Source organism: Triturus cristatus, chromosome 11 (genome assembly GCF_964204655.1).
Source record: "Triturus cristatus chromosome 11, aTriCri1.1, whole genome shotgun sequence".
In the NCBI taxonomy this organism is placed as follows: Eukaryota; Metazoa; Chordata; class Amphibia; order Caudata; family Salamandridae; genus Triturus; species Triturus cristatus.
In genome coordinates, this window is record NC_140594.1 from 140,790,324 (window position 1) to 140,810,052 (window position 19,729).

General features: G+C 46.6%; 1 protein-coding gene across 14 annotated transcripts in view; it reads left to right on the forward strand.

The window, feature by feature from the left end:
- The window catches only part of NCOR2 (nuclear receptor corepressor 2), a 1,213,077-nt gene that overhangs the window by 876,253 nt on the left and 317,095 nt on the right, over positions 1-19,729 (forward strand). For all 14 annotated transcript variants that reach the window (XM_085635706.1, XM_085635715.1, XM_085635711.1 and 11 more), the window contains one exon: positions 3,746-3,808. In XM_085635706.1, the coding sequence (XP_085491832.1) occupies positions 3,746-3,808 (63 nt within the window). The remainder of the gene's footprint in view (positions 1-3,745; positions 3,809-19,729) is intronic.

Here is a 19,729-nt window from a genome sequence, read left to right on the forward strand (position 1 = left end):
TCAGAAAAATCAGGTCATATCTATCTGAGGGATGTCTCCGAATGGTGGTGACCGCACTTATACTATCACGCCTTGACTACTGTAACAGTCTTTATGTCAATATGCAATCACAACATCATAACAGGCTGCAGGTTATTCAAAATGCCGCTGCCAGACTTTTGACCCGGACTCCCAGGACTGTGTCAGTCAAAGGAGAACTGAAGAAGTTGCACTGGCTCCCTATCCACCCGAGAGCCCGTTTCAAGGCCTCGTGTATAGTGTTTAGAGCCTTGAACGGGACAGGTCCTGAGTTTTTAAAAAACACATTTTTCTGGTATACTCCATGTAGAACGCTCAGATCTACCGGGGCTAAGCTAGTGAAAACACCTTGTATTAAAAAGGTAAACTGGGGAGGAAGGAGTTTTGTTTACGGTGCATCTTAAATCTGGAACGAACTCCCCTTTATGCTGAGAAATGCCTCGGACCTCAGTTTCTTTAGGAAAAATCTCAAAACATGGTTCTTCTCTCTGTTTTAGTTCTTTTAGCGTAGGTTATCAGTGCTTAGCGCCAGGACACCGTAAGGTAATCGTGCGCTCTATAAACTATAATAACATAACATCATATTCGCAAATGGCGCTTTTGTCTTTATCAGAAAACTGCGTTGGTCCTTCGTGGATGCAGCAATCTGTGGCGGTGCAAATGTTGGGAATAAACCTACCTTTTCGTTCAATGCCCGTCCCTTGCTTGGTGTGAACGGTAAGTGAAGTCTGCACAGTCAAGCCACCTGTCTGGCTGTTACAACCCCGGGTCCCTAAATACAGCAGCCCCCCTACCCCCACCGCAGAGAAGAGAGAAAAAAACATGTATTCAGGGCCGGTTCTAGGATATGCGGGGCCCTGGGCCAAAAGGGAATGTGCGAGGCCCCTCTAATTTACATAAGTGACCCCTTGCAAGGAGACCACTCGGAGACCCTGCGGGAGGCCCATTGTCCAGCATGTTAGCCCCCCCACAGTTTTAACCTTCAGCCTACAAGCAGTTCTCACACCTTCAGCCCCGCAGGGTCTCTGAATGGTCTCCTTGCAATTGGGACAGGAGGAAGCGTCTCCCTCCCTCAGGCCTCCAGACACCATCCCCGAGAGGCCCTGGGAGGGGACCCTTCCCATGGACCCTAATTGCAAGGAGACACCTTTCTCTTAGTTGGATGGGCAGGGAAACAACAGGACACGCGATTGGTGCGCGGCCCCATGCTGGTAGTCTAAGTGCGAGACCCTGGGCAGCTGCCCACACTGCACATGCCCAGCGCCGGCCCTGCAAGTGTTTGTGATATAGCGAGTATAGCGAGTATGTCTAGTCTCGTTTCACTCTCACCTGTGACTTGCAGCTTCAGTGGCCGGTTAAGAAGAGGGAGTGCTTAGGTCCATAACGGGTGCCTGGCTCTGCTGGCGGTGTGCCATTTTTTGCCTCCACCACCCCCCTCACGTGACCCATGGTGCATTGAACCTCTGCACCTTTTAATAAACTCGGTTCCTCTCTATTATTGACGGAATCTATCCCAAGTGTTTTTCGATATTTTTAACACTTATGAACCCATGGTCAGGGTGGGACTTAGCGCGCCCATACCGCCGGGTTCTTCTCACCTCACATCCCTGGTCCTGATGAAAGCCTCATAAAGATTCATGGAGGCAGAAGAAACCTGTGGACCACACCTTTGGGATAAATTATGAACTTGTAATTCCAGTTCGTTAACCCACACAAAATTATTTTATTCATGTCTGATTGGCAAAATTAATAAAGGTCTTTTTTTGACACAATTGGGCATTTTTAAATTACACCAAAATCACTTTCACCTTACACGTTTTTTACCAGCTCCGCAGTGAACTGGCGTCGCAGCACACTAGGGTGGCATTCGGCCACTCCTGGTGGGGCCCAATGATGAAGCATGTCACCAACCAGGTTGGTGAGTGAGGGCTTTTATAAAAAAGCCGAATGTTTTTTTTACAAAAAGTAATAATCTTATTACAGCTATTAGCATGCTTGCTCATTCATTTTGTTACTATACTGATACACTCCTCTGTTGATTGTCAGATTATGCAAAACTACACAAGGAGCGTAACTCTACATTTAGCGCCGTTCTCTTAGTGCAAAATGCACCCTCACACCTAAAAATGGACCCAAAGATGCATTTACTGCTAAGAAAATATAAATAAATGCAATACAAACAGCAGCTGTCAGAAGACACTACGCTCTGTTCATATGCTCTTGCAGTAGGCAGTTTTGGCCTGAATTACTCTGAGTTATGCAAGCTGGCGTAATTTTGGGTCATTTCATGTCACAAAAGTAACATGAAATTACCAAAAAACACAATGGCTTTCCTTACACTTCTGCCTGGATTGTTGAACTCTAGATACAGAGTTTGTGTTTGACATGACTTTCGCACACTCCTACCAAAAGGACACTTTACATAGTTAACCATGACAACTATGACGTGAACGTTTTATTGCTGTAACATGTCACCAGTTGTCACCAGATGGCTGCGAGTGAACAACATGCTTGCAGGATTTACACCAATGTGCTGAGAACCCTGCTCCTTGCCGTGGAGTAACAGCAGGCGAAACCCAGACATAGTCAAGAATAGAATATATATATATATATATATAATATGCGTGTGTGTGAACATATATATGTGTGTGTGTATATATATTTTTTTATTTGGAAGGCTTAAACCCATCCAACGCCCCCTTTTTTAAATTTATTTAAATATGTGTGTGTTTTCTCCCCTCTCCCATTCCCTACCCCCCCTCCTTGGATCATAAAAATGTTATCCCCTTCAAAAACACCCTCCTAAACCCTGAAAAAACCTACTGCAACTATATTACACACACCGCTTAAACTTAAGTCACCTAGTTCATGGACATCCCCGGCATCCCATACATCATCAAGCCTACACAAATCCTGTCACTCAAGCCTAAATCCCGAAAACTATGTGTTTGTGGGTGTGTATATATATTTTGAAAAAACAAAGGGTAAAGCTACGTTATATTTAGGAATTATAATAATAACTTTATGATAAAATAACCTTAGATAGTCTTTGAACAAAAACAAAGGTTAAAAGACATTATAGTTAGTGAGAATGTCAGTTAAGACTCTCTTTTAAATGAAGAAATTCATCAAGTTATAATCATCTCAAGAAGCTATAACTCGCACCCCCGCCATGCACACAGTATTGTCATCATCAATGATGTCATTCTTGATGTTGCAATGATGTTTTCAATGGTGTCGTAGAACATGTCATGAGTGATGTAATAAGTGAGGTAAATTAGCAGTGCGTGGCGAGGGCACACGTTATAGTTACTTTAGGGCCCGAATTATAGTGGCTAAAGATATCTTGACCGATGTGCCTTGCCTCTGAATATTTGATGTTTAATGAGAGTGTGGGTGTTGTGGGGGTGCTGTAATGAGAGTGTGAGTGTTGTGGGGGTGCTGTAATGAGAGTGTGAGTGTTGTGGGGGTGCTGGGGCGCAGTGTTCTCTTTACACGTGCTGCGGTTTGGAGCTCTCCCTCTTTCCGATCCCGCCAGAGCTTCTCTTTCATGGTGAATCTACTGTGAATATTCGTGAATGGGACATCGGTGTTTCATTCAACCACTTGAGTCAGGACGGTAAGTTTTGTTGTCTTGTCAGTTTCAATGCCCTCTCCTGTTTTGCACTTGAAATGTCTGTGGCGAACCCTTGCACTCCTGTCTGAAGAGAGTTTTCTGTGTTTCTAGCTGCCTTTGAGATGAATGAAAGCTCTCGCTGGACGGAAGAAGAGATGGACACCGCAAAGAAAGGTAAGGCTGCCGTTTGTGATTGTCTTGTGCGGCGCTGGGAGATGGGAGGTCCGCCTGTCACTTTCAATAAAGGATGCTCATAATGTTCTGTACATGGATCTCAAGAATAGAAAAGCCTGTGGGTGAGCTCAAGGACTTGTTCGAGTGGGTGAAAGGGCGCTCTGTGAAAGGTACTTTACGAATACCCCCTGCACGCAAGGCGAGGAATTGTTTAGGTTTGACCTCAGCCCGTTCAAGGCTGCTCAGTGGCACATCTGATTTGCAAATGTTGAAGTAACATATTGGAAGGCCGCTTACAATCTAGAGTAGAGTTGTGAGGGAAGCCTTGAAAAGATGGAGCAGGTTGGCGGTGCCTGCTCGTGATGCTTGGCACTGGGAGGGCAGTGGTGCTGGTCGCGTTAAAAGGTGTCCGTCGTTCATGTAGCTCGTTGGAGGGCTGGGGGCCACCTTTGTGTACTTGGTAGCTTGTACTCAACATATTCCTGTTCCAGGGTCTCAGTGTGTTTAGTTGGTCGGATTTACCTTTACACGTGTTTCCACTTATGCAGGCAGTCTCAACAAACACGTTTATGCCATGCAAGCGAAAATAATTGTGCTGAAATAAAACATTTTACGTTTTACAAGTGTATTAAGAACTTGACATTCGCCCATTTATTTCCACAATGCAGAGGTCGCGTTCAGTGCCTTCCCCATAGAACAGTCCACTGTGAGGAAATACTGCTTTCTGCCTCAGTTAAACTCGCAAGAACTTGACAAATTGAAGAACTCTACCTGTATATTCCTACACCCTAATCGATATAATAATCTCACTGCACGGATTAAACCGCTGGTGTTCTTGTTCAATAACTGTATTCATAAACACTGCAAATTAATAACTGCATGAGACAAACCACATATGTAGGTCCGCAGAGAATGACGTCTTTTGCTGCCATTTTTGAGGAAAGGGCGTCACGGCCTACCGGACGCTCCATCTGAAATGAATCTTGGCCCCACCGCACGTTCAGCATTATTAATAAATGACATATTGAACGTCTGCAGAGGGACAGTGCATGAGTGTGTGTGGATGAACATGGTCTGGTCACGTCACTATAAGGGCTTGCATTCATGACTATTAAGATAGCAAAGTCTGAAAAGTTTCCATGTTGACTCACAGAGATAGCACATCCTTACACAACCCCCACCCTTAGTCATGCCCCCCACCTCCCTAGCAAACAGTGGAGCTGTGTAAAAAAAACACAAATTCCTATTGGAGTATCGCTGTGTGTGTTGGAGGGGGGGAGGGACGGGGGGACGAAATCGCTTTCGGTACTTTCACTAGGGAATTTCTGGACTTCAGTCCATCTGTGATTAAATTACAGTGGATTTGAAAGAATTAAGAATGCTGTGCCATCCTTCCATTTTACAGCGCTCTACTGCCATCTTCTGTTTTTAATTATATGGCATGTCGATGTACTTGATACAGATGTCGTTTGTAAATCAACTCAAGTGACATCATTTGACTGTTCTCCAGAAGGCAGTGGGCGCCTGGCAGAGCTGGGTATGTTCCATTGGTGAGGCCTCTGGAGGTTTGACTGAAGTCCAGGTTTTTGATCCATAGTCAATCATTCCAGATTCTGGCTGCTGCTGAGCACTGGACGTTTTGTCAGATTTGGGTATTAATCTGCCGAGCGTTGAGGTAATTTGCCCAGATGTGATCAATTTGGGGAGAGAAATCCAAGTTCAGAGAACGTGTCACCTGCATCGAATATCGTCAACTCAGTCTCTACACCACTTCTATCCCCCCCCCCCCCGCCCCCTTGAACACAAGCTTTTCTTCAGTGCCCGCCACCTTATGACTGCTTGTTACAGAATTTCGGTGCTGTGGCATGTCACCTCTTACATCTTGCCCAGGCAGTCTGCAGTAATCGGTCTAGGGCAGAGGTCTTCAAACTTTATTGCTCTGAGCCCCTTACCCAGAATGTTTTGAACTTCTACCCCCCGCCCCCCCCTCCTCCTCCAAAACTTTATGGAAAGACTTGGAGAGTGAGGGGGGCAGGGCCGAGCGCTGGGGGTGGGGCTTATGAGGTAATTTCAGGTGCACTTTTTCAGTGGCTGATGATAATCCACACTAAGTGTTAGACTTTGAAAATAGCAAATACACAAAAAACTGAAATAGACACAAATTTCCATTAATCAGGGTCTTGTGAGCCCTTCACACTCCTGAGCCTCAGTGCAACTGCACCTTCTGCACTAATGGTAGTTGCGGCCCAGAGTAGCAGGCTATCCCCCCCCCAATCTCTTTTACCACTTCCCCACCAGGCCTGGTCATCCCTTCAATCTTGAAAAGGAGCTCCCACCGCCTGCGTGTTGCCCGCCTCATTGCAGCACGGGTGCCTTCAGCACTAATGCTCTCCGCCATGCCTCAGTTGTAAAGTAAGACCGCCATTATTGTGATGCAGTGGACCCTTCACACTCCTGGGCCCCGGCGTCACTGCACCTGGCTTATTAATGAGAGCTACTGCCTTGCGAAGCGGGCGGTCTCCTCTGCCCCATGTTAAGCCCCCGGTCTCCTTTTGGCCACCTCTCTGAGGCCTACGCCAAGGCATCTCCTCTGCCTCAATTTTCCTCTCTTTGGCCATTGGTTCGATGCCCAAAGCAAGACTGGTACAGCAAGGGTGCCCCGAACCCTAACACAAGCAAGGAAGGATAGTACAACAGCCATAACACCCCCTGAGCCCCAAAGTCACCACACCTACAACACTAATGACACCTACTCCTCAGGCCATCCCACTGGGCCATCACTCCTATGCCTGAGGCCCAAAGCAGACTGTCTGCCCCTTTGTGTCAAAAAAAAGGAGGAAATTCCCACATTTCGCCCCTTTGTTGCTTGCGACCTGTTCCCTCTGCAGCAAGGGTGATCTAGGCCCAAATGCCAACAAGGAAAATAATTCTCCCCCTTTGTGCTTCTAACACATCCATAATTAGGGTGAAGTGGCCCTCACCCCATTGCTTTTGTGACAATGTGACTAATGGTAGTGATGGCCCTGAAAAAAATGAGCCTGAATTTCTCAACACCTTCTTTAGGGCTCTTTTTGAACAAGTAGGGAAGCTGACTCTGTCCATCTGTAAATAGAAAAAGTTAGACCCCACATAGCACGCCCTTCTCTGGGCCATCACTTTGGCTCCTTACCTTGGGTCATAACTCTGAGGCTCCAGGATTCCAGAAGAGGGGGGCTCTGAGTACGACCCCTTTGGCCTCTTTCCTCCTCCCCCTCAACTCACCTGAAAGGGCATCTGCATGTCAACAGAAATCAACGTTGGCCGGGTGTATGGTGTTGCTCATGTGTTAATGTTACAAAAACAGTTCCCATAGTTTTCGTTAAAAACAACCATACCTGAATTGTTAATCGAGATCTGAAGGTACCTCTGTATGAAAGTGAAGGCGGGGGGGGGGGGGGGGGGGGGGGGGGGGTCTAAAGTGATTTTAACTATGGAGTCACTTGAAGCATTGTGATGTCTATGATTTATTATTCTTTAAGAGGTAATGTAATGATGCTGAGTTTTGGAAAATATCCCATTAATGGACTTATACAAATATCTGCACTAGGTACAGTGTGGTTAGTTATTACTAATATGTATTCTTTGAAAAACACTTGTTTTATAATATACACTAAATCATTGTGTGGAAGCTTATCTTATACTAAGTGTAATACAATTTTAAAATGATTCACATAGTCATAGTGCCTTATGTTACATGCTGGATCCTCATAGCACTATGATTAAGCAAGTCACTATTTCGCACTGCGCTAACCAGGATTCAATTCTGTAACTCTCTGGTCTCACAAACGGACATCTGCAGTGCTCACATTAACCAAATGGCGTTTCATAATCTAAAATAGTGTATTCATCACAATTAGTTACATTTGCTTTTAATTTCCCTTTTAAGGTGTGTACATTATTTGATATGCAGTTGCTGTGAAGGTCTAAAAACAACAAAACACTTATAGAACATTCAGTTGTATTTATCCATGTCTTTGACCTCTGCCACCACTGGGCTCAGGAACACACTTTTTTATGCACTTGAACTACTTCATGTAAACGATGACAACTTGGAAACACCAAAAATAAACAAAGCCACTCTTTCAGGCCATCTTCATTTACAAGCACCTGCTGAGGCATTTGTGAACCTCTGAGTATGCAGTCAGGGAGTCCCGGGGAGGCGTGGTCCCCCTGTTTGAAGACCTCTGGTCTAGGGGGAACTTCACTTTAAAACCTTCTTTAGAGTAGGTGGCGCTGTTGAGTGTTGATTTCCTTCTGAAGACAGTGATTGGAGATTTGTCATTGGGCCAGAAGAGGGCTCTCGTTCTCTGCTTTGGGCTCTTGCGTAGTGTAGCAACGGCTGCCTGGCAAGCTTATCCCTGATCCAGGAATAGGTACCATTTTAGGAATTACAAATAACCTGATTGGCTGGTAGATGAGAGCTGAATTTGCATGTAGGGTCCTCTACCACCAGATATGACTTGATGGATAATTATCGGAAGCCTAAATCTCCTCCTTCGTGTGACTGGGTACCAGAGATGCTTTAAAGGTATTAAGTAAGGGAGTCCAGCATAGTCACGTAAGGTCTGGATCCATTACAGGTTTTAAGGGTAACCAATGACTATGTAAATCAGTTTTGTTTCAATTAGTTGTAAGTAAATTTAGTTTGTGGACATACGGCAAATCTGGCCTGCACCCGGTCATCTGAGATCCTTGTTGCACACCCCTCTATTAATTTTACCAAAACAAATTTTCATGTTTTTGCAATAGTTTTAGCCTGTCTGTTTTGCAGTTTAGAAGCTGCAGTTTTCAATTGTCTGTTGTAGTTCATGTTCAGCCTTGTCTCTACTAGCTTAGAGCGGCTAAGCGAAAAATACACATTTTGATTTTTTGCAAGGCCAGATATTGAAAGATATTGCAATCAGGTACGTTTTATGACACATTTGTTTTTCTGTTTGCTTGATGCCTGAATAGGCAAAGCCATTTGTTTTGTACTAAAACTTCCATTTTACAAAAGAGAAATATTTTAAGTAACGTTTTAACCTTTCCTTTGACTGAAATAGAAAAGAAAAATGTTTGATTGAGAAGCAATCAATTATTATGTCATATAAACTGAATTTAATACCAAGAGTTGCAATTTTGTACCATAATGTTGCGGTTTGTCAGAATTATTTTCAGCTGCAGAATATCCACCATTCTTTTGGTTAAAAATATATGTGAGGAAACACATTTTTCAGGTAGCACCTCCACTTCCCCCCATTTTGACTCCTAGGTACTGGTTTAATTGCTCTGAAATGCCCTGAGCTGTTCTAATAGGGATTCAGTACATGTGCTGTGACCCAGTTGTCATAGGATAACTTCCAAGTACCTAATACATGGTACCAGGTGTACCCAGGGGCTGTAGGTTAGAGTGTCTCCTTAGGGACTGCAGCACTTGTTGTGCCACCCTGACAGAGACAGGGTAAAACATGGCTCTAAGTTTGCTACTGCAGACTAGACAGAAAGTTTCACACTGCTAACTCAACTTTGCCATTGTAATCATGGATGGCCCTGTTCTAGACTGGTTTAGGTCCTTCCTCCACAACCGCTCACAGAGATTCCTCATCAATGGCAACCTTCCATCACCATCCCCGGGCACAGTTGGAGTCCCTGAAGGATCAACCCGATCCCCCACCCTTTTCAACCTCTACCAAGAACCGCTTACCGAAATATTACGTGCAGCTAACATCTCCTATCATATGTACGCTGATGACACCCAGATCTATATCAAAACCTCGTCTCTCGAAGTGACTCTCGCCCTGAACGAAGCCCTGAAACTCACCGTCCAATGGCTCGCATACAATCAACTTAAACTCAATGCAAAGAAAACTGAATTTCTCCTGATCTCCCCTCCCAATACTAACCTCGAGTCTCAATCATGGATTAAGGCTATCACAGCCTTAAATTGCCCACCAACCATTGTGAACTCGGCTAAATCCCTGGGAATTACCCTTGACACCAACCTGAACATGCAAGACCACATCAATTCGATGGCCAAAACAGCCAGATTCCACCTGAGCTACCTTAGGAAATTGAAACCCTTCCTCGAAGCTCCCGACCTAAAAATGGCAGTCCAAGCACTCGTCATCTCTAGATTGGAATACGGCTGCTCAACCCTCTCTGGTTTACCAAAGATCTCCCTGGCACCTCTTAAAGCCTGCCTCAATGCGGCTGCCAGACTACTTACCGGCTCTAGGAAATACAATCATATTTCCCCACATCTGAAAGCTCTCAACTGGCTTCCCCTGGAGGCAAGAATACAGCTTAAACTAGCATGCATCACGCACAAAGCTTTATACTCTAACTCCCCTGCATATCTGACACAGAAACTTGTGATCTCCGGAGGAACCAGAATCTCCCAATCTGCCTGAAACCTCTTGCTCCAACCTGCACGCTTTCGGGAAAAAAAACTTACAGCCGGGCCTTCTCAGGAGCTGCTCCAAGAATATGGAACTCTCTCCCACCCGACATCAGAAGAATCCCCTCACTGACTCGCTTCAAAAAGGATGCCAAAACCTTCCTTATGGGCAAGTTTCTTGGCTAAATGTTGCCTCAACCACCACCACAGCCCGACCTAGGGCGTCCACTACCTCCCCTCGCACTACCGTGTCACCCCTGCAGAAACCTGGGGCCTGGCTTGAATAATTGTAAACGTATTCTGTAAATTTGGTATCTCGCCTTGAGTAACTGGTTATGTAAACTGTAAATACGTGCTCTTCTTCCCCAATGTATCCGACATCCCTCCCCTTACTACTCGAGCTGGTACTGGCTTGATCCTAAGTCTGTCTGTATATTGCTTTGCTCTTCTGTAAAGCGCTCTGATATCCTAACGGGTCAAGTTTGCGCTCTATAAAACACATAAATAAATAAATAAAAATCAATAGCAAAGCCCAAACTCCCTTTCTAATGTGCATACGTCACCCCCTACAGCAGGGCTATTGGGTCCCAAGCCAGGCTGCAGGTGCTGCACATTAGTAAAGTAGAACATATGCTTATCATGTTCTAACAGTAAAAATCCCCAATTGTGGTTTTTACTGGGAGAGCGATTGGTAGCCCCATTGGCAAGTACAGAGTTACACGCTGACTGCTCAGCCACTCTGACTTCTGAATGGTACTACCAAAGTAAATACTTCAAGGTATCAAACATCTCATTACATTCAGTCCAACTTGATGCCCCAGTCGAAATTAATGTAACTTGTTGCCACATGCAACTTTTAGAAAGTTGCTCCCCTGTTGCTAACTAATGACCACTTCAGGGTGTTGTGATTGGAAGGTTGTTCAGGAGAGACAAGGGCATAGTAAGAGTCTTATACTATTTGTCCATGCCTCTAGTTGGTATTCCCTCATCCCTACCCTTGTGAGGGAAGAAATGTTGCCAGAAGTTTTCTAAAGTTCATGGGTTTTGATGAACACTTATAACTGCTGATTCTTCACCTTGTGATTACTCCCAGGTGCCAGACTGGATCTGGAGATCTTTCTCAGCAATTATCTTGCGTGTCAGTAGGTAGGATCAGGCAGCTGCTCATCTGGACTGCTCTGAACGTCGAGGTCAGTTATTTTCTTTCTGCTCCTTCTAACGCGGAACCCAAGCTTGCTCCCTCGATCTGACACTGACAGACTTAATTTTCTGGAAATCTCCAAACATATTCCAGCGTGCAAGGGACATGTCCTCTCCTAAAAATAACCAGTTTTACACCCTGCAAAGATTGCCTCTAACAGATAACAGACCCTCACATGGTCTGTCTCTGGTGTCTGGGCTCCATGATGACACGAAGTTGTGCGGCGACTATGCTCTGATGAATCTCAAGGCTACCTGGGACCGCGAGGACTAGTACCATGTAACAGGGAACCTTGTAACGCTCAGAAGGGCTGGTCTCAGTTGAAGTTGAGAACACCGACATGTTCTCATTCCGGAGGCCATTCTCAAGAGAGGTCATCGCCCCACTCCCAAGTCCGTAGGTAAGTCGAAGAAAAAGAAATGGAAGAATTACAAACCTGGCTTTCCTCCACTTTCACCAGAAATCAAGGTACCTCGGGGTCACGGTCTCCGTCTCCTACCTCTGAACTCATCCTGGCCCTAGTTTTGATGCAACCTGAATTCCCAGGTCCATCGACAATGGCGCACAAATCCAGGCCTTCAAGGAGGCTACGCTGCTAATCTTTTGTTCATCACTGGATCTCTCTGGGAGTGCCTTGCGCCCGTCGGATTCGAGGAGGCCCCCAGTTTGAGTTTGGGGTATCTGTTCGCATGCTGACTGTGTCTCTCGACCCCATTCCATGGCCGGCACCTACGCTGACCTCACGTGCACCGAGGCTCCATATGTCAGTGCCAGCAGTGCCGGCACCAGACCAAAAGCCCATAGTCTTTTGTGACACTGAAGCGAGTCCAGTATGACCTCGGACGAAGTTGTGTCCACCTCAACCTTTCCCACAACCTTCGTCTTATTCCGTCACTGCATTATAGATTCTCTGAGCTGAAACCACAGGATGATGTTAGTGATGATACTTTACAAGTATATGATAATGAAAACCTATTTCCTGAACTACAAGAGGCTAGTGACCTTTTTTTTTTAAAATAGAGTTTTATATAGCGCAAACTAGACCAGAAGGCATCAGGGCGTTTTACATGAGCACCAGTTTCATTACAGACGGACACATTTTTTTTTTTCCGTTTGGCTTGGGGAGATTGTGATTTGCCCAGAATCACAGAATGTTGAGCATTATTGCTGAGACTTGAACCCAGCTTCGAGTTCGACTGCTCTAGGTGTTAGGCCACATCTTCTCCCCACCTTTATACATCACCAGACACTGCCCTAAACTCTCTGCCTCACCCCTCTACAGAACAGTCCGCCTCATTTGTCATTGTTATCAGGATAGCAGCTAAGGTACTTGACCCCAACTTCCCTCAGTAGAAGTAAAGACAATCCTGTTCACAGAGTTATTGCATTCAGGGCAGATCTATCTAGAACCACCACTACTCCTGTTTAACGAGGCACTTACAGATACGTTTTGGATACCTGGGCGAAGCCATGAACTTGCCCTCCCATCAACCACCAAATAGACACAAGACAAAAACCCGGCTCTGGGGGACCCATCTTTTCTCCTGCAGCATCCAAAGCTTGAGGGCATGGTAGTTCAGGCCTCCACCAGCCAGCTGAATCCCAACACGTTTCCTACCACCTCATCAGGCAGAGATTTCAAATGCATGGAAGCTTTTCGAAAATGCAGGTTATCCTCTGCTACTCTTACTTTCAGGTCTGTAATCTAAAATTGCTTCCTGGGGCGTTACTTGCCTGTGTTGTGGGACATGGTGACCGACATCTTGCCAGCAGTTCTAGGTGACCTTTGGGCCAACCTTAAGCAGAATATTCAGGATGGCCATGATGCAGCAAAATACATAATTGGATCGGTCGTGGACACTACGACTGTCTGGGTAGGGGATTGCTACCAGTGCGGTGCTTCAGTGACATGTCTGGATTTGCTCCATAGAATTCTTTGGTGATGTCCAACAGTCATTCATGAAAATGCCCTTTGACAGCACCTGTCTCTTCGGAGATGAGGAGGACACGCCTTTGGAGTGTTTCAAAGGAAGAAAGTGAACAGCGCACTCCCTTAGCCTTTTGCCACCCACACCCATCTTCCCTTTTGAGGCTTCAGAAGGGACTTACAACAGATGCCACATCACACCTTGCTTCACCAACGACATACGTCCCAAGCCTTTCGAGGCAGAGGTCATGGATCCGGCCGTAAACAGCCAGGCCCTCAGGAGCAACAAACTAGCCATTCGACCACCCCACCCCTCACATACACAAATAAAAAAAACCTTTAGTTCACCTTTCTTCCTGTCACTTGGTGGGAGCCCAGATAATAAATTACTTCCAAGAGTCGTGAGGCATCACAGCACCCAGATAGGTGCTTCAAATTGTCAATCATGGCTACACGATACTCTTTCTTTCCACCCCTCCAAGCATGCCACCTACACCACAAGAGCTTCTGGAGGACCACTTGTCCATTCTCCGACAAGAAGTTCAAGCTCTCTTGGAGAAGAGAGCTATTGGGAGGGTGCTGTCATCAGAAGTCTGGACTGGTTGCTTTTCCTGTTACTTTCTGGTGCCAATGAAGGACCTCGTCGTCTTTTAGGTATCCGCCCATGAACAACTTCCTCAAAATGGGCAACTTCACAATGTCCACTCGGGCCCAAGCTCTGTTTGCCCTGGATCGAGGAGACTTGATGGCAGTGTTGGACATGCAGGATGCTTTTTTCCACATCCGCGTCTTGCAATTCCACAGATGCTACCAGTAGCTCACAAAAGTGATGGTGGTGGTGGTTGCGGTGCATCTTTGAAAGTTGGAATTCAGTCTTTATGTACCTCGACGGGTGATTTACTGAAAGGGGGCTCACCTCAGACAGCTTGTTAACATCACTGGCATTCTCCATCAATGTGGCAAAATCCCACCTGATTCCTTTGTCGAGGCTCCCTTTCATTGGACCCTTCGCGGACATGGTGCTATTTCGAGCCTTCCCTCAGCCTCAACAAGTCCAGAGCATTCAGACACTGGTCCTGATGTATCATCCCTTGCCCTGGGTCTCATTGAGAGTGGTTCTGAGGTTTCTTGGCTCCTGCATCGTGCAAGTGGACTATACTTGATGGCTCATGTGCTCTCTGCAGTGGGGTCGGAAGTCTTGGATGATTCAGCACCAAGGGAACCGCTCAGATTCCTTCTAGGTTTTGGCGGAGATTGCAACAGATCTTCAGTGCTGGCTGCTAAACTGCAGTTGGACCAGTGGCAGGCCCCTCTCCCTGACCCACCCAAAGTTAAGTCTTGATGGATGCATAGTTGCTGGACTGCAGAGGCCATCTGGGAGAGGTGGAGATCAAAATACTCTGGTCTCTGGAGGAAACCTTCCTTCGCATCAGCCTGCTAGAGTTGTGGGTGATTAACTTTGCACTAAAAGCATTCTTTCCATCTGTCAAGGGACAATGGGAGCAGGTTCTCAGAGACAACACGACCACCATGTGCTACTGCATCAAGCATGGCGGAGTGGGGTCATGGGCCCTGTTCCAAGAGGCTCTGCACTGTTTGAATCATCAGGGCAACTCCCTGGTTGCACAACACCTGGCTGGATCTTTAAATGCCAGTGCAGACTAACTCAGGCAGTATTGCCTAGCTGATCACGAATGGAGCCCCCCCTGAAGTGGCAGAGGGCCCATTTCAACAATAGGGAGAGGAGTTGGCCTAACGGTTAGGGCGCTCGAACTCGGACCTGGGGGGAACTGGGTTCGAGTCTCGGTAACAACGCTAAACCTCCTGTGATTCTGGGCAAATCACTTAATCTCCCCGTGCCTAACACATTTTTTTTTTTTAAATGAATGTGTGTCCTCATGTAACGTAACTGGTGCTATGTAAAGCGCTCTGATACCTGATGTGGATTCGGGTCAAGTTTGCGCTATATAAAACTCTGCTAAAAATTTTTTAAAAAATAGGGAGAGATCTGGCTCGATCTTTTTGCTACCGCTGAGAGCGCACATTGTCAGAACTTTTGAGCATAGGAGTAACACGGGTAGTTCTCGCTTGGAGTTGCCTTTCAGTTAGGCTAGAGGTCGGGACACCTATAAGCCTTTCCGCTTCTATCTCTCCTTCCTGAATTTCTGTGTAAGATCAGGAACGACCAGGCCCAAATCATTTTAATGGCTCCGGATTAGGCTCGAAGACTGTGATACTCAGAACTTCTGGCCATGTGCATCTGTCCTCTGATCCGCTGCCTCTTCAGGATGATCTACTGTTGCAACTGCAGGCACGGTTCTACACCTGAGCGTACGCAAGCTACACTTCCATGCTTGGAGATTGAGCGGCAACCGTTGATGGCTTCGTCTCCCTCACAAAATAATGATTGTGATTTTGGCAGCCAGGTGACCCACTACTAAGAATATCAATGCGGAAGGTTGCACCCCATTTGTTGCTTGCTGTCCTTCCATATTCACCCATTACATGCCCAGTTATCTAATGTACTTCCTTTATCCTTGTCTGTAGCCCAGTAAGGCCTTGCAGTGGCAATAGTTAAAGGTTATTTGTCAGTCTTATCGGCCTTTCTATACTTGTCCAATCAGCCATCTTGACCTCACCTGTTGTGATGCAGTGAATGGACTGATCCATGTGTTCCTGCCAAAACCCTTTGTGATGCCCCTGTTGGGCCTCAGTCTGGTTCTTACATTCTTGAAGGGCACTCCATTTGAGCACTATGTACAGCTGCTCCCTGAGACTGCTCACAGTGAAGACAGTGTTCCTCATTGCGATCAAGTCAGCTCATTGCATGAGTGAGCTTCAAACACCTTCTGTCTAGCAACCACACTACCTTCTGCATGGACAAATTGGTGCTATGGACCACGGCAGTGTTCCTCCAAAAAGTTGCAACTCCGTTCCACATTGGGCAGTCTATTTTCCTGCTGAAGTTCTTCGCTCCTGTTCATCTATCCAAGGAGAAACGGACACTCCATCGACCTAGACCCAAAGAGTGCTCTGAATTTCCATATCGATCGCACCAAATCTCTCCAGTTGGGCCATCTGGTCTTTGTGGGTTTCTCCCGGGTGAAGAAGAGAAGAGCAGTTTAAAAATGGACCTACCCCGGTTGGATTGTTCTTTGTGTAAAAATCTATTACACTCTGGACAAGTAACCTCCAGAAGGCCTGCGGGCTCATTCCACCAAATCCAAAGCAGCTTACACCGTACCAGTTTGCGGAGTGCCTGTTTTGGACATATGCCAGGCTGCGATATGGGCGTCGGTTCACACCTTCACGAAGCACTACTGCCTGGAATGACCGGTTCAGCGGGAAGGGCACTTTGTTCATTCAGCCCGAAGGATTTTTTTTGTTTTAACCACTCCACAGACCCACCTCCTGGGGAGGTACTGCTTTGGTATCTGTTTATAAGGTGAGAAATCAACTGTTAGAAGTTACTTACCTTCAGCAACGCTCTTTCTGGTGGTTACTTTGTCTAACCGCAGATTCCTCACCGACCCACCCTCCTCCCCCTTCTTTGGAACGGACTGTTTTGTCCAAACTAAAGAGATCCCAATCTAGAGACAAACACACTAAAAATTACCAATGACTCCATGTCCGATGATGTGGACAGATATTGGAAACAAACTGACGTCCGTGCGTGAAGGTGGCGATTATATTGTGGCCCCAACATCCCATCCCGGGCGGTCGGACCCGACTCGGAGCTCTATGACATCACCTGCTGATGTGCGAGGGAATTTCTATGAAAAATCTCCAGTTCAAGTTGTTCACAGGTGAGGGTCTCCGTCACTTCTTGGTGGCTGCACTGGAGCAGTGGAAGGATTTTTCCGCGTATCCAAGCAGCTTTGGACCATTGATGCACACTTCAACCACTAGGAGAGGACCAGTTATGTAGATACGGCGTTAATGACTGGAAATGCTAGAGTTTCACAGAAGTGCTTGCAGACGATGCCAGAGAGCAGCGGACCATGATGAAAAGGCCATGCATGCCACCTACTTACGAGACTCTGACCCGGATGGAATGCAGAGAGTGCATCCAGGGGAGAGGAGTGTTGATTCCTCCTTTTGGAACGGAGGCAAACTGGCAGAGCTGGAGTGCCAGGCAATATAGAGAACTCATTTGGATTGATTTTTCAGCCCTTTGGCAACTTACAAAGTGCCCTCCACAGAGGAATTCTGCTCTCAGTGGTTCTTGCCACTGGACAAGCACTGTTTGGAATTTTTCAGCTTTGTGTTTTTTTGGCAAGGCCAGGTGAAGGGCATTGCCATAACCATGTCTATAGCGGATTAGCACCTTTACAGCGGAGTTTCAAGGAGGTGGAAAGATTTCTGCTTCTCTGTGATCACCGTTGGGCCTTCTTCATTCCTGCCAGTGTCTGTACCTACAATGTGGGGGCGCCCCAGCTTGTTGGGCCTTGAGTTGCTTTTCTCTTGGCCATGGAGATGTTGTGAGGAGATGGGCACGGAAAAAACATCCAGATTGTTGGAGGGCCTGTAGCGGAGTTAAAAAAATATATCTTACTCTTCCTTGCCCGCACCGTGCTCCAAATGCATTATTCCCTCACAGAAGAACACAAAAAACAGGCCCAAATGCTACAGAAGAAAAAATAAATGCTAAAAAAAGGCACTGGTGTGTTGGGGTGGAGCTTAGGTAGGAAGACCTAAGGAAAAAATTTAATGAGGTACTGGGAGCTCATCCAGATTTAACAAAGAGCTAACGAAGTTCAGTCCAGAGTTGGGGGAGGGGCGTTCGAGAGTTGAGGCGCCCAAGTAAGAAAGAAAAGAGAAGTGAAAACTGTTGTGAGAGAAAAAAATGAAACCAAGACCCTGAAAATGTTAAAAGAAAATGTTACTTAGATTAGAATATGTTGTTTACAGTAAGCATTTAACATATACTGAACATATAATAATGGCATCTATGGCAGACATTTTTAAAGGGGCGTGACGATTCTCTCATTCGACCATCAAACACTCCGACTTCCTGCCTACCCAGTGGTCGAACGCCCTGTCTCCTTTACATGAACCTCATACCTAAAGGCAGCAAAATGTACTCTGTGAGTTTAAGGCCAGAAGAATTGCTAGTTTTACTTGCATCAGACAACGGATACCAGCAAATCGCTTAAACCTGGTGGAAATCATGTACTAAATATGACCAAACCACTGTCTTGCGTGAGTGACCCCAAATGGTTGTAGTTTGTCATAAAGTACTCCAACAGGGTGGGTTCCCTACCCCGTGAATGTGAATATTTCTGGAAGAACAGCTTTCAAGGTATCCACCGCCAGTTCTCTAGTCTTGTTTGTTTCAGTGGCTTCTGCTCATTGGTGCAGTCTACAGAGCAGCCACTTGGACTTTCCTCGTGATTTGGTAAGGACCAATCCTGGAAACGAGGATCGGGGCTGGGCCGCAATTTGCACTGAAACCCTTCTGGAACATGTGCTAGCTCCTCATTGGCTATTTCTGCTGTCATTCATCTCCTGTTTAATGGCCTTCCAACCCTTATTGAATGAAGGGGGCTGGAAATGAGACTCAAGTATTCTCATGTTGTAACTTCACCGGTCCTCAGCTCCTTTGCGGGGTTAAAGTATCCCCTTTCTTACACAGGTTAATGAATTTAAGTTTTCCAGTGTTTGTGTAGCGCCAAACTAGTGTGCATCGTGGCACGAGGGCTAGCTTAGAGTGTTGTTACAGGTGCATCTGTATTGCTGGTTGTAGAAGTGTGTGGTTGTTGTAAGAGCTGTACGGCAAGAGTATGGTTTAATGCACGAGGTCCTGACAAGTGGTCTGTTCGTGTTGTCGCTTCTGGGCTAGTCCATGTTTCTAGGGTAGGTGAGGATGGACAGAGCGCACCTTGTGCAGTATTTTGTTTATTTACATTTCCTGTATTGCCTGGCAGGTAAACCATCTAGGGGAAGATCTCCAGTGATGAAGGGCTCCAAGAGGTCTAGAACGCCTTCTAGAAGCAAGTCCTCGCGTCCTTCTGCTTCAACGTCGGGCTCGGCGCTGACAAAAGATCTTCAGGTGGGTCATATTTCCAAGAAAAGACCTTCAACAGCGGGCTCGCCGTCGAGAAAAGGTACGTCGTCGACGTCGAAGACTCGTCCGCCGTCGTCAACCAGGCGGCGATCGGCGTCGAGAGACAAGACCCCTCCGCCGTCGTCAACCCGGCGACGATCGGCGTCGAGAGACAAGACTCCTCCGTCGTCGTCAACCCGGCGACGATCGGCGTCGAGGAGCAGAGACCCTCCGCCGTCGTCAACCCGGCGACGATCGGCGTCGAGGGACCCTCCGCCGTCGTCAACCCGGCGACGATCGGCGTCGAGGAGCAGAGACCCTCCGCCGTCGGC